The sequence below is a fragment of the Notolabrus celidotus genome, chromosome 12 (genome assembly GCF_009762535.1).
Source record: "Notolabrus celidotus isolate fNotCel1 chromosome 12, fNotCel1.pri, whole genome shotgun sequence".
Taxonomy (NCBI): Eukaryota; Metazoa; Chordata; class Actinopteri; order Labriformes; family Labridae; genus Notolabrus; species Notolabrus celidotus.
This window is the reverse complement of record NC_048283.1, coordinates 10,154,460-10,169,760: the sequence shown is the minus strand read 5'-3', so window position 1 is coordinate 10,169,760 and position 15,301 is coordinate 10,154,460. Positions and strand designations below refer to the sequence as shown.

At 42.4% G+C, this 15,301-nt stretch overlaps 1 protein-coding gene across 1 annotated transcript in view; it reads right to left on the bottom strand.

The window, feature by feature from the left end:
• Positions 1-13,244: 13,244 nt before the first annotated feature.
• Positions 13,245-15,301, bottom strand: part of map7d1a (MAP7 domain containing 1a) — a 51,561-nt gene continuing 49,504 nt past the window's right edge. Inside the window, 1 exon segment of the mRNA XM_034698339.1 lies at positions 13,245-14,180. Coding sequence (XP_034554230.1) covers positions 14,170-14,180 — 11 coding nt within the window. The 3' untranslated portion in view covers positions 13,245-14,169.

Here is a 15,301-nt window from a genome sequence, read left to right as displayed (position 1 = left end):
GAAAAGGGAAAACACCGGACAGAACAATTTCTTTTTGTGCAAAAAGGGCACAAAACTTTCATCAAACATTTTGCATGGATCACAAACAAACATCAGTCGAGTTGTTTGGACTGCTTCCAGAGCAACACAATAGGGTGCCAAACAAAAGCAACACGCACTTGACAGTCCTTCTAACTTTGATGTGAGGCAATGACAGTGTGTTAGTTATGAGGCTCAAAATAAATGCTATCTTCATTTCTGCACATTTGAATCCCTTTACTGAGCCCCATGAAGGAACATGTTATAAGCTAGCACAACCTTTAATCAGCTTCTTCTTGTTCACTGAGTGTTGGTTTTATTAAGGAGGATCAGACACACATGGGAACACACTGTGCTGCTCCTGCAATGTGCATTTTCAACCCAAAACCTGTCATCCCACTGTGCACACATTGCTCCCTTTATTTCTTCTGAACAAAGCAGAGCATAGTCCTTAACGCAGAGAAAAATTCCCTTTCAGCACGAGCCCAATCAAAGAGTCTGCAGTGTGTATAGGAGTGTGGCAACGTCAGTGACCACCAGCTCTCTGGCTTGCTGCAGCCTATCTTGGCTCCTTTTGGACTGCTCTTGGAATTGAGTTATGCAAGCTCATGGATGTAAATGGGTCCAGAGTAATCTTAAAGTAACCAGGACCAGCTTGCTTTTCTTCATGCCAACCCCACCGCTTTGCCAATGCCAGCCATCAGAAAAATATTGCCTTGTTTGGGAATATCTGTGGGTAGACAAAAACTTTCTGCAGGATTTTAGAAAACCAAGCAGACTGGAGCCATTTGATGTGATTAGGTAACATGGAACCCGATGCAAAATTACTACACAGAACAGAAGGAGTCCAGTGGTGGAGAGGAAGAAGTGGACTTCTATGGACTTCACAAACCCTAACCCTGACAGATACGATTCTGAGATCACAGACTGAATGGCTGACAGAAGCAATGACCAAATAGATGACTTCAGGTCAGAGCCCTGCTGTGGAGCCACTTGAGAAGTTTCTTTGAAAATAAAGGCCTCACAGAAAGTCAGGCATTCTGCTTCCCCTTGTGAATCCAGGAACTGATCTCGTGGCCTCAAGAGCCTCATGCTCAGTGGGAGTCCTGCAGACAGCTGCTGTTTATTTTTAATTAAAGCTGGTCTTATGGGGATGGAGGAGAAAAGTAACCTTGCCTTTCACTGAGGGGTCTTGTCTCAACTGAGGAGCCCAAGTACTCCCAAGAAGCATTTTTCACCAATACTTCTGGTACTGTCAGACATTTCAACAGGCTACTGTACATCCCATGCAGCTGGGATGGGGAAAAATACATGGGGAAAAACATGACAACCATTATGTTTAAGGCATTTGTCTGATCGGCACCATATGTGTATGGTAACTCTATCAATTCTGTCCATGTGTCTTGTATGTTCTCTATGGTTTTTATATCAGAGTTCAAAGGTGTTCCTCGTTCAAGCTTCAGTCAGCATATCTTATCTGGATTTCCTTCTTTCCTCCCATTCCTAAACCCAGACACATGCTGTGACGAGTCTTGCAGTGTGAGTTCGCACAGGGATAGGGAACGCAAAATCCATCTGTTTTAAATAAAACTGCAACTGTAGTCATACTTGCAATTGTAATGTTGGTTTACATCTCAGATACACAAACATGATGCAGCTAAACAAGCCATTTCCCAACTTTCTGTCCTCCCGAAAGAAGCCTTTCATTTGAAAAGAGGCAATGTGGGTCAGTGGCAGCCACCTCCGGAAACCATCCATCATCTTCAGCTATCTGCATGGCGAGAAAAGGTCCAGCAACGTCACACCCAGCTAGACCAAACCATAGATCTAGACAGATGACACTGCTGGTTAACTGACACTCACATGAGAGAAGAAAGGAGCAAGAAACTGAAAGAGTAACGGTGATGCACACAAGGGGATTTTCCACTTGAGTGTGAGAAGCAGCTGCGCCTGATTTCCCTACTGGGAGAACTGACAGAAAGTGCCCAGTAAATCTCAACAATGATTGGCTTCTTCACAGATTTCAGACTAAAATAGTTTGCTAGATTCTCTAACAATGATGCCAAGGTAGCCTCATTGTCTCACTACCACTTTTATACACATGATTAAGAGATGATTTAGTGCCTGTTTTAAGTGTTTCAAAACCTGATCCAAGTTCTCAAGTTTCCATTCAATGACTGTAGTTGAATTACACGCATTGGTGGAACTATTGGTTTATATTGTCTCACAGAAAACACAGCTGGTAGCTGTTTCCTGAGTTTTTCAGAGAGCTCGGTTTGAAGAATGAAGGAAAATATCAATTACTTCCTGCATACCTATAAGGTTGGTAATCCTGCCAGCAGACTTTATACTGCAGGCTGAAAAAGTGAAACTTAACTTTTAGAGAAAAAGGAAACTGAATATTACTTTAAACTAAACTTTTTTTAAAAGTTGAAATGGAATTTTGGTCACTTCTTCTGCATTTTATGATTTCAAAAACATAGCCAGAGTCAGAGGATTGATGTCAAAGACGTACCTTGAGAGGCTGGTACATTATTTCTAGCAGATTAGATTACTGCAATGGTCTGCTCACAGGACTGTCAAAGCAAGATGTTCAGCAACCTAAGCACATTCAAAATACTGCTGCAAGAGTCCTGACAAAAACTAAAAAGTATGACCACATTACTCCAGTTTTAAAGTCCTTACACTGGTTTCCTGTCGATCAGAGGATAGAGTTTAGAATGTAACAGCTGGTCTAGCAGTCTCTCTGTGGCTCAGTGCCAAAATACATCTCTAACATATTTGTGTCATATGAACCCAGGAGGACACTATGAACATCTGGGGCTGGCCTACTGACCATCCCAAGAGTTAGAATAAATCAGGGATAAGCAGCATTTTGTTATATGCAGCACAGACCTGGAATAACCTCCCGGATAATATTAGACAAGCCCTGACTCTCAATCAATCAATCAATCAATCAATCAATCAATCAATCAATCAATCAATCAATCAATCAATCAATCAAGACCCAACATCAAGACAGGATAAGATCCAGTCCCCTCTTACTGACAGAACTCCATCTTATCTCATCTTAATCCACCATGAACATTGCACCTTGCAGTATTTAGCTAGTTACAGCGGCAAGGTTAATCGTCCTTCTAACAGACAGAAACCTCGAGCAGAACCAGACTCATGTTAGACCGCCACCTGCTTTGACCGAGTTGGGGTTTTAAGTCCACTTTTAAGTCCAGACTAAAAAAAAATTATTTCACACTGCTTACTCTTCTCTCTAAGGGATGCAAGTGTTTGATATGTGTTTTTGTTGATAGTTACTCTTCTGTTTTTTGTTTTTTTTCAATACTGTAAAGCCCTTTGAATTGCTCTTTGTATGAATGATGCTTTACAAATAAATTAGCCCTGCCTTGTCATACAGATGTTTTCAACTTTTTGGGATATAAGTGACTGTTTTTTAACTAAGGACGTATAATGACCAATCGAAAATATTAAAAATAACCCAAAACATAAAATTCTTCCATTTTAGATTAAAATATATGGAACTGGACTGAAGCTCACAATTATTTTAGGGAGATAAAGTGCATGTGTCTTTTTGTGCTAAACCTTTTTTTTTATATATATAGTTATAGCCATTTATTACTTGACTCTTCCTGCTGTGTAAGATGCTTGATTATGATTGGTCACAACCCCTTGACAACGATTATTAACTTTCACTAGCATGAGCAGTGCCACAGGCAAACTGATCACATGTCATGACAATTCAATCCATGGAAAAGAGATCCGTCACATCAAAAAAAAATGTGGCTAAAACGCTAGTTTCAGTTAGCATGCTAAATCATCAGGCTACGGACATTTTCATTTTGGATCCTGTCCAGCAATATTAGCAACCACAACTGAGCAGGTGAGTGTAACTTTAGCAGAATCCCTCTTCTTCACGTCGGGGTCTTGTCTCACCCTGTCGGGATTCTATTTCCCATAACTACCTGCTAAACATACATAATCCCTTACACAGAGAATACAACTGCAGGCACACTAACTGTTAAGTAAGGCAAAATGTACAGTGAGTACTAAAAATATTCATACCCCTTCACTTTTTCTACATTTTGTTATGTTGCAGCCTTATACCAATATGGATTAAATTCATTTTTCCCCTCAACATTCTCCACACAATGCCTCATAATGACAAAGTGAAAAATGTTTTGTAAAAATGTTTGCAAATTGATTAAAAATTAAACACTCAAATATCGCGTGTACATAAGTATTAACACCTTTTGTTTTGAAACTCAAAACTGATCTCAGGTGCATCCTGTTTCCACTGATCATCCTTGAAATGTTTCTACAATTGATTGGAGTTCACCTGTGGTAAATTCAATTGATTGGATTCATCACCTGACCAACACCGTCTCTACATTGAAGCATGGTGGCAGCAGCATCGTGCTGTAGGGATGTTTTTTTAGCAGCAGGAACTGGGAGACTAGTCAGGATCAAGGGAAAAATGAATTCAGCAAAGTACAGAGAGATCCTTGACGAAAACCTGCTCAGAGTGCTCTGGACCTCAGACTGGGGCAAAGGTTCACATTCCAACAGGACAACGACCCTAAGTACACAGTCAAGATAAAAAAAGGAGTGGTTTCAGGACAAGTCTCTGAATGTCCTTGAGTGGTCCAGCCAGAGTCCGGACTTGAACCTGATTAAATATCTCTGGAAAGACCTGAAAATAGCTGTGCACTGACGCTCCCCATCTAACCCATAGACTGTAAATAAAAATGGACAGCGTTGCTCCGCCTCTTCCCGTTGTACAGTTCTGAAGCCAAAAAATCCCGCTCCTGGGCGCAGCCATTGTGCAGCCAGAGCCTGTGAAGCCACTGTAATAAGCTCCGCCCTACAGCGTAGCGTCACAAGACGCTGTGTGCCCTTTGAAGTTTCGTTCTACGGCGGCTGTGAATCAAAGGAAACCCGGAAGTAAAACCCCGTTTTTTAAAACTCTAATAACTAACGAAAAAGAAACTTTTCAGAAAAAAGAGGTCTTGGACACAAAACAGTCAAATACTAACTATATATCACCACAGCATACAGATGTGAGAAACATTCGTACGACGTGTATTTATTTTTAAAAGTTTGACTGCTCCCCCATTCAAATGAATGGGGGAGACGGATTTTTTGACCTATACTGCAGCCAGCCACCAGGGGGCAGTCACACTGCTGAAAGCCTCACCACCAGGGCCGTATCCGGCACGCTTGATCTCACCTCATCGAGCTTGAGAGGATGTGCAAAGAAGAATGGGAGAAACGCCCCAAATCCTGGTGGGCTAAGCTTGTAGCATCATATCTGAGAGGACTGGAGGCTCTAACCCCTTCCAATGGTGCTTCAACAAAGTATTTAGTAAAGGGTCTGAATACTTATGGACATGCGATATTTGAGTGTTTTAGTTTTAATTAATTTGCGAAAATTTCTACAAAACATTTTTCACTTTGTCATTATGGAGTATTGTGTGTAGAATGCTGAGGGGAAAAAATAATTTAATCCTTTTTGGAATAAGGCTGTAACATAACAAAAAGTAAAAAAAGTGAAGGGGTCTGTATACTGTATACTGTATATTGTATATTGTATATTGGCCATGTGTTTCTTACGACAAGGTGAGCCGGACCCTAATTTGCGTAACCACCTGTTAGCTATACATTACCCTGATAATTACCGAGCTGCAAACTAAAGACATAAACAGTTTACACATTTCTGTCCTCAATCAGCACTCCTTCTTCTCATGTCTTTGCAGTTGACACACATAAATGAGGAAAAAAAATCACAACTTTTTAAACTTGCCTTTATTACTACTCCTTATGGTTTAATCATTGCTAAAGCGATCGGCAACTTCAAGACACACTCGCCATTTCTGCTGTCGTTACAGGGATTCCAGGAAATGGATCTTGCTCCACTATTCTCTATTAGAGATGGTTTAGGTCCAGGAGCTCCTCAGGCTGCGCTCACATCTGTGCCCACTAACTGTCATCTTCTGACCCCTGAGACCAGCCTGAGATGGAAACTAATATTTTTGCCACAGTGTCAACAGGCAGAGGTGAAATGTGCCAGACTCCTCTCTGCAGATTGATTTCATAGATGTGTGTGATGTGGGTGTATTTGCTGTTGAGGATTAATTACCGTTGCTATGGTGTTTTGGCCAATAGAATTGAGTATTTGAAACAGCTAGGTAATGATTCCTCTGGTGAAACTAAAAAGGAGATCAAAGCCAGAGTCTCATCTTGATAACAGAACGTCATGAAGGAAGAAAGTGTCCCCAAAGGGTTTCCATCCGTTGACTCTGAAAGCAGCTCTTTGTCTGAAAGTCACACAGGTGTTTTTTCTTAAATGTCAGTGACTGCTCATCTGGTGTTTCATGTCAGTTTATGCAAATTAATCTGAAAAGTCAGTCTTTTTCTTACACTACCATTTCCTTGTTTAAGTAGGTTTGATCTTTAGCCCAGTATGGTGTGAAACAGAAATGTGTCAGTGTTTTTTTTTAACTTTCCTTCCACTACCAGAATGCCTCCACTCTGACAGCGCTGACAACTCAGGGTCACTGTCGCCGGGGCAGATGGTAGTTTCAGCCCCCCTCTCCTGCGCTCGCTCGCTCGCTCTCAGTCTGCTCTCCAGGGTCCCGGACGGCTGCTCTCATGTATCATGCAAACACATTCAACTCGCCACACAGACACTCCCACACTTTGCAGTATGTGCACACACACATAAAACCACACACAAACAGAATTGTGGGAATGCAAACACAAATTCACACACATTCTCTCTCTGTATTTTTTTCCCCCTCTTGCACACAGACAGACATCCAGACTTCCTCTTACAACCCCTTGTTAACCTCACTGCAATAAATTAATGCGATTCTGACACAGCAAAGACTGGGTATAGATTTTTCTAAGCAAGATAAGTAAAGAACGAGGAGATGAGTGACTTGGAAACTTTATTGTAACCAACAGAGACTCCCTAAGTGCTGAGTCATTATTTTAAACAATATTTGAAGTTCTTGTTCTGGAGGTTTTAACTTTTGTTGAGCAGAAAATGTGAGAATACAGACTTTGTTTTCAAAGGTGCTTTACATTTTAAGCGTTATTAAATCATACAGACAGAAATGACATATGGAAAAAAAAATTGTGTAAATGCAGCCTCGTGGGGTGACTGCTGTGGTTGTAATGTTCCGCAGTGTCACAGCAACCAATACACAACATTTCATCCGAGTGAACCTACACCTCAGAGAGACATTGGACACTACAGGTGGTGCCAGGCCGACACCAAGATAAATCATCTATAGGGGTTCCTCTTTACCGAGCCAATGCTAACACACAGAGAGCCACAGGGGAGGATCCTGTTTCTACATTAAACATTTGGCTCCAGCTCCCCCCACGTGAGCCCCCGTTTGAGAGTTTTCTTTCCAAATGGAACAAAAAGAAAACCTACAGATCCAGAGACCCCAGCTGGCAGTGAGTGTGCATCAGGGGATTAATTCTCAGTTATCCCAAGAACTGAAAATAACCAAGCTTGCAAGCTGGCAAAATTGAAGCCGCTTGTCCTCTGTGTGCTGATTGGCAGTGATGCTGTAAAGCTGTCAGCTCCAAGATGAAGAGACAACGGATCTTTGAAATTGAAACTGTTTGGATGTCTAAATGTGAAACCTCTTGGGTGTAGGTTGTTGTACTGCTTTGTAGCCACTAGAGGCTTTGGCTTTTGGGACGTCAGAGTTGGTTGGTCAGGTGGTCAGTTTTTCCATCATTTGGTCCAGATGGACTGTTGGATGGCCCTGACCATCTGTAGGGACAATCAGGGTGCCCACAGGATCAAACCTACTGGCTTAATGATCCATGTTCTTTTTCCATAGCATGTAAATGAGGTTAACGCTTGATTATTAGTTAGATTATCACTGTATGATAGATCTCCCTGTGGTCTTGGATGGACATAAAGCTAATGGACCTCAATGATCCCAAGAATTTTGTGGGGCTACCTTTTTCTTGTGTCCAATTTTTTGGTTTATGTCCAAGTGTCCAAATTATATTTTCCATCAGTATAAGATGCACTTGGTTTTTAGCTCCAACTAGCAAGTATTAGCATGCTGCCAATTATTTCGAACATAGTTAATATTATTCCTACATACTATAGACATGGTAGCATTAGTTGTTTAGGCGTGTAAGCACATGAAAATAGGCATTTCACTCTAAAGCATTTTGTGGCGTTTCCATTGCCTAAAACCGGGACAGGTCCCCAAATTACCGAGCCATACCGTCCCACTTTTTGGTATCCTTCTGTTGGGGTGCCAGACATACCGATCCGACCCCAGAAGGTGGAGCTAGAAACACTGCAGTCTGTTGATTGGTCGAAAGAATTGTCACTTACCGTGCAACAGCGGTAATTAAGAACAACACATAACCCCGCCATGTTTAAATCTCCAGTGGACTTCGGGAAGATAACTTTTTTTGTCATACTTTTTTTGCGTTCCATGGTCAACCGCGGAGGTGCAGACTTTCCTCGCGTTTTTCTTCTTTGTTGCATTCATTAGCGGGGTACACTGTGTCGCGCTGCCATGACGTCACGCTATTACGTTGCTGATGCGGCTATCGGCATCCGGCTTACACGCCGCCCACCAAGTAGGGCACAGTTGGCTGATGAAACCCAAACAGGATCATGCGTTACCAATCCGACCCGTACCAAACTATACTGATCCATAACAGACCGCTTGGTGGAAACGAGCCATAAGTCACAAGTTTTTCGTGTGCTACCTAAAAAATGTATTAGTCAAGTACTTAGTTGGGAAGTATGATGACCGAAAAAGGACATATGAGAAATGCTGCCATGGTGACAATAGTAAATGGGTGTCAGAAATGGAGGACCAACTTGTTGATTTGATGCAGCAACACAAATGTAATGCAATCATACTGAACATGAGTGAACAGAAACTGCTCCTGCAATTGATGTACCGTGTAGCTAAGCAGCTGGCAACATTTAGCTTTCAACTGTCTGCCCATCGTCCACCATGTTTGTTTACGTTAAAGTATGATCACCAGAGATTTTGCAAGACTTACAGTTTGAGAGTCGTGACTTTGGATATTGGCGAATGGAAACAGCATGCGGTGTGCTGTCTTGCTCACTTCAATGTACTCCGCACACTGGCAACTAAACTGTTAAATCTGTCATTATTTGTCGTCATTTGTGGAGTCTCTCATATTTTCAATATCTAAGATTTTAATAATCTTTTAGTGTGGGCCAGACTTTAGCCTCCCCTGCATTTGGTGGTACCTTTAACTTGAAAACGTCAGCACGCTTACAAAAGGTCTGAAATTGTAATTACGTGGCCATACACTGGCATGGTAGTATTTTCACTTGGATAAAATATTTAACACTTGATAAAGTTCTACTTACAAATAAATCTGTTTTAACTGTATTATTTTGGATGGATGTCTACTTATAACAAAACAAATATTTGTGCTTGGATATGATACCTTTCCATTAAATTATCCTCAATTCCCAGTTAATTTCTGGAAATGTTCCACCCCTTTGCAACCCTAGGCAATACTGCATTGAAAACAGACATGACTCTGCAGGGGAAGTCACTGCATTGGCTCAAAATCACTTCTAAAAACCATTATCTGTGAATACAGATTGTTCCTGCATCTTAAAATGCAGGTCAAAACTATCCCATGCAAAAAGAAAAACCTTATATAAACATGACCCAGATGTGCCAGCATCTTCTCTGGGCTCCAGCCCATTTAAGATGGACTGGGGCGAATGGAAAACTGGTCTGACAAATCAAAATTTGCAATACATTTCTTTTAATCATGGATGTCACGTCCTCCACTCTGAAGAAGAGAGGGACCACCTGGCTTGTTATCAATGCACAGCTCAAAAGCCAGCATGGGTGATACAAATTACAACAGTATGGCTCTGTAGTAGAAGAGTCTTGGTACTAAACTGTCCTAACGACACCCACTGAAAACTTTCGTTGTGTCATGACACAAACAATATGACAGAGAAGACCCTAGACTTTTAAACAGCTGAAACCTACATCAGGGGAGAATTAGACAACATTTTACAAAACTCAAGAAACTGGTCTCCTTGGTTTCCCAACATTTACAGAGTGTTGTTAAAAGAAGAGATGATGCAACACAAAGTTAACCACACCCCTGTTCCAACTTTTATGAAACGGGTTGCTGGGATCAAGTTTCAAATGAGCATATACTCTTCAAGTTGCAGATATTTGGCGTAACAAGTGAGACAGAGAAGTGTTTCATAACATGGTATGCAATTAGCAGAGATTAGTACGTCAATAACTTTATCTTTTTACGATCACAGAGCTCGAAAAAAGGTTTGTGATGCAGCTCCAATGTTAGTTAACAAGTTAGTCACGTCTACATTTCGCCAAAGCCGTAAACAAAGGAATCTCAATACCGATTAACCGCCAAGCAGATGCACCCATAAAAGTAAAACGCTGACTTGTCCAATGAATCTGTTCCCACTTTATTTGAGCATGCCTTCAATCACACATAACCCCAACAAAACATCAGTTATAACATGAACGCAGTGTTCTAAGGTTGGACTGATAAATTCTGGAGGGTTGGTGGAACATCAGAGGCTCGGGAGACACCTCATTGAAATGAGTCTTTATCAGACAAGTTCTGTCAACAATCTAGCAGCTGCCTACTTAGACTCAGCTGCTCTCTGTCTCATGGTGACCACTTCTGATGTGAGGCCCCAGGTTTTCTGAGCAACCTCTGAGGGCTTGATGTTGCTATCAAAGCTCAGTGGAGGTCTAACGGGAGGAGGGAGGAGGGGGGCTCTTAAATCTTCCCCTCTCTCTCGTCGACATTGCTGAAAGCTTGCCCTGCAATGACCGGTTCCGACAGGGATCAAGAAGCCGGCTTGCTGTGACTACTGGCTGCCCAGTGGCCTTTCATTAACGGTCTGCCATCTGAGAGCAGCTGTGTGAGAGAAGCCTGTTGCTGAGCAGATAGAGACGGTTCAACGTGAGAGAGGGGAAGGGGGGGCGTGAGCATTAACACTGGAAGAGGTTGGGGCTTTGGGCTTTGATGGTTGTGATGTATGAATAACTGTAGCCCTGGTGGTCTTATCTGGAGTGGTGTGACCCAATCCTGACCCCCACTATCTTGTTCAAAATGGAGCCTGAGCGGGCACACTTGCCATTCTGAAACATTTGTAAGATTCCTCCCAGTCTTCAAGTGTAGAGATTTATGTCTGAAACAGCAGGGAGCAAAGTGTGTCCAAATGTATGCCAGCTGCATGATCTGCACAGAGCAATACCAACACAAAGGTCTAACACACGCAACAGTTAGGTTAGATCTTTTATACTCTTTGTTTTTAATGATCCAACCCTGGAGAGGAGGGTAATTAGAATCCAGCCATGGATAGTGACAACTCCAATGCTCCCATCAGCACACTCACAACCTTAGGAGATAATACACCATCAATCAAAGTGGCGTGAACTTGATGGGGGGCACCGCATGCCATCCAGCAAAGGCTATTTCTGGACTATCCAACTCACTGCTTCAGTGCACCTTAAATTTCAATGCTTTTGAATCATCCCTCCCATCCTTACATCCAACTTGATTCCTTTTCCATCCTCATTCTTTGTGAATTTATTCAGAGACTTGGCACTGCTCATCCTGTAACTGTGCACTGCCTCGCTGACACCTCCCTAAAAATAGTGCCCACTAATCCTTGTGCCCCCCTCTGAGGAGGAGCACCACCCGTTACCAGAGATTGGATTCACAGATCGACTTGTTCCAAAAACCTTTTAGAGTTCATCAATTTTTAAAATACATCCGTGTGTTTTTTTTCCAATAATAGAAAAGGACATGCAGAAAAAAAAGTGATCATCATGTTGACACATTGTTGTATCAAACTACAGAGTATAGGCATAAATCCAGAGACATGTAATCTGCCGTCTGTCACCTCCACGCTGCAGTGCTGCACCCTCTGCTGGGGTTGATGAATACAGCTTTTAGCAGGGGACCCATAGTAGCAACATTAGAAACCAATGAGATCATGTTGTCGAAACTCACACTTACTTGTCTGCAGGAGTTTACATCTTTCTTAAGGAAGCTGGGGAAGCCAACTGGCTGTGACAGGATCTGACTGTGAGCGCTACGAGGTGAAGCCTTTAAGAGAAAACACTTAAAACCCTGACGGCACTTCAAAGTGCAAACTTTTAAGATTTAGTTTGCCTCCATTTGGGTGAACATTTGTAGGAATAAAAGCATGATAACAATGGCAGTGTCGAATGAAAGCTACCTTGTTTATTGTGTTCACAGCTTTAAAAACAAAGTTCTCACTTACTTTATATCCCAGTCAAATACACATGAGGTCCCCTAGCTGGTGAGTACTTTCCATCTTTGGGTCTTTGATGAAGCATCCCTCTCAAAGACACTTAGTTAAAATAGAGCCTCAGTGCATTGCTCAGGGCTTTCCATTGCAAGGTGATGAAATATGTTGCCCGCTGTGAGGAAAAGGCCATCCATGCATCACAGGTTTAAGTTAACAAAATGAACCCTTGTGCTACTCGACTCCACTACTGTTACGTCTCAGAGGCAGCGATGTTGTTTACATCCCATGCATCGTTCATCATCATCATGCAGGACTTATGTCTTGGTGTTTAATAGAAGAGGACATAAATTGTGATTTTAGTGCACTTCAGCTGCCTCTTGGAGGTTGGAAACCTTGGAGTGTGCCAGGCCTTGCGCTGGACACCAGAATATAGTGGAAGGGAGGGGGGGGGGCGGCAGGATGAGTGGCATGTACCCCCTGTGGGGATTTTGTAAAGGGAGACCCAAACTGAAATGGACAGCTGAGCCAACTCACATGCCTTGTATATCATCTGGAAGGCCCTGTGGTACCATCTCTAAATCTGTTTTCCTGCTGGGCAGCATGAAGGAGGTCTTTCATGGAGCTCAGCGGTGGTTGGTTTCTCCCCGTCGGAAGTCAAAATATTGTTAACTTTAAGGAGTAAACAAGGCAAACTTTAACAGAACAAACTCTTACTGTCAAACTTCAAACACATTATCATTTTCTATGCCTGTTTTTAATGAATGAATGAACCTGAGAATGTTTTACTTTGAGACTGAACTCTGAATTCAGAACATCTGCATGCTTCTCTGTCTTCCTGCAAAATCCCCTGATTTCATCAAGTCCTGGTGGGAGGAAAAGAAAGAAAGAGTAGACCGCAGACTGGACAGCTTGTCTTTAATAAGACTGAAGATACTCCCATTGACCTTGTAACGCACATCAAAATAATTATAGCATATACATACGCCAGCATTTCAACCACATATGAGTCCATGGAATCTCAATGCACATGAGAGAAAACTGTGTCATGCTTGAACAAGTGGAATAAAAACAGTTGAACTGTTAAATAGTGGAGTAAATCCCTGTTTGAAGGGTTTGACAGTTTCTCTTTTTCTCAAGGTGGCATTCTCATTTTGTACATCCAGTTCTGCTTACAATCAATCAAAGCTGAGTTTGACAAGCACACACAAGTACACACCATATGAAGCTGCTGCATGTGAACTTGCATTTCAAATCTCTTTCCAGATTTCTGTTGACTTTTACAAAAACTGTTACAGGTAGCTTTATACAAACCAGGGTGTTCAATACCTGGTTTTCTACTCCGAGGAGAGCAGCATAAAATGAGTCCCTTTCATACAACTTTGATCCACAGATCCAGCTCCTCCCCTCTGTCCGTCACACAGTTAATTTACATTATTCACAAAGTACCCAGTCTTTTTTATGTTTCTCTTTCAGTTAAATAACTAAAGAACAAAATAAAACAAACACTGCCGCTTGCTGTAATCAAAATGACACAGCCGTACTGTAATGTACAAAGTATGATACCATCGATCTCTGAGGTGCCGGGAGATCAGTGCCACCGTAATGACACGACATCTTTTTTTTTTATTGTATTAAGTCCTCTTCCTTCACGATCTGCAGAACCTCATCTTCATAATGAAGCATGATTTGCGTTCAGGGGCTTTGAAAAAAAAAAAAAAAAAGGTCGTTGATTGGCACAGGTCACACGGTTCCCCCGTGCGAGTGTTGGCAGAGCTGGGGGAAGGTCGGCGGCCTAAGGCGACGAGCACTTCAACACGAACATGTCACAGGACCTCTGTGAGAGGAGCAGAGAAGGAAAGGTTAAAGGTCAGCAGTCACTGAAGATTTATTGACACGAGCTTACAGACAGAAAGGAGTGAAGTTTGTTGCCAGAACAGGGTCACAGTCTTTGATCCTTGTAATCGGATGGTGTGTTAACCTCTGACTTTCTCACAATACATAAAAACGAAAAAGATGTGTGTGTAAACGACGCACTGGAAAGCACTCAAATTCAATAAAATATATTTTATTGGGTTGCAGGCGATATATAAAAGTACTTGCTAATGGATGTTACACCTGTTTGTTTGACTGACGTTGCCACATGTGCGAACATTCGAATAAACCCTGGAAGAATGCCCCCCAAGTAAAATGACATCCTATGGAGTTACGTTATAAAGTTTAATTAGTCTTGCGTATCAATCGTCCCCCCATCGTAGCCGTCTTCGCAAAATGTCCCACCTGGTAAACGGTGTCTCGTGTGTCCACGTTTACAAGAGTGAGAATGAGAAGGTTGAGTTTAAGAGATGGGATGTGGGGAAGAAAGAGTATGAATTAAGATGTGATTCAAGGAAAAAGATGAAGGTCTCTGTTTGCTTTCTGTAATATTTATGTCCTCTGGCTTGTCTTCAGGCTATCAGGTGCAGGTTAAGCTCTCCCAGGAAAGGGAAGGAGTAAGGTGCTGCTGACGTTGCCGCAGGGTGTTGGCTGAGTGAGGGGGGTGATATGCAGCTTAATTGCTGCGGAGTCCTGTTTCTAACCCTTGGCCGTGAAGCACTTGTGGATAGGGTCTCCTCGTCACCTCGGACATTCTGGGAATTGCTCGCAGCCCCCCCCCCTGTCACAGAGAGGCTGCGGAATAAAAGCTGTCATCAGTATAAAGATACCCTGCTCCTCTTCACCCCTTTCCCCACACTATTTCTTCCCAATCCTGTCTCCAGTCCTTTGTGGGTGTGAGTGGAGTGCCCACTCACTCCACACCATCATCTCCTCAGGGGGGCTGCACGTTCGGTCGGTGAAAGTGCAAGTTCAGTTTGTTGTCGATGTGTGCCAGCAGCAGCAGAAGCAGCACTCACTGTGAGTCCTTATGCTGCAGTCCTAATTGGGAAATGTGATTTTGGCTGAGTGTGAAACTGCTCA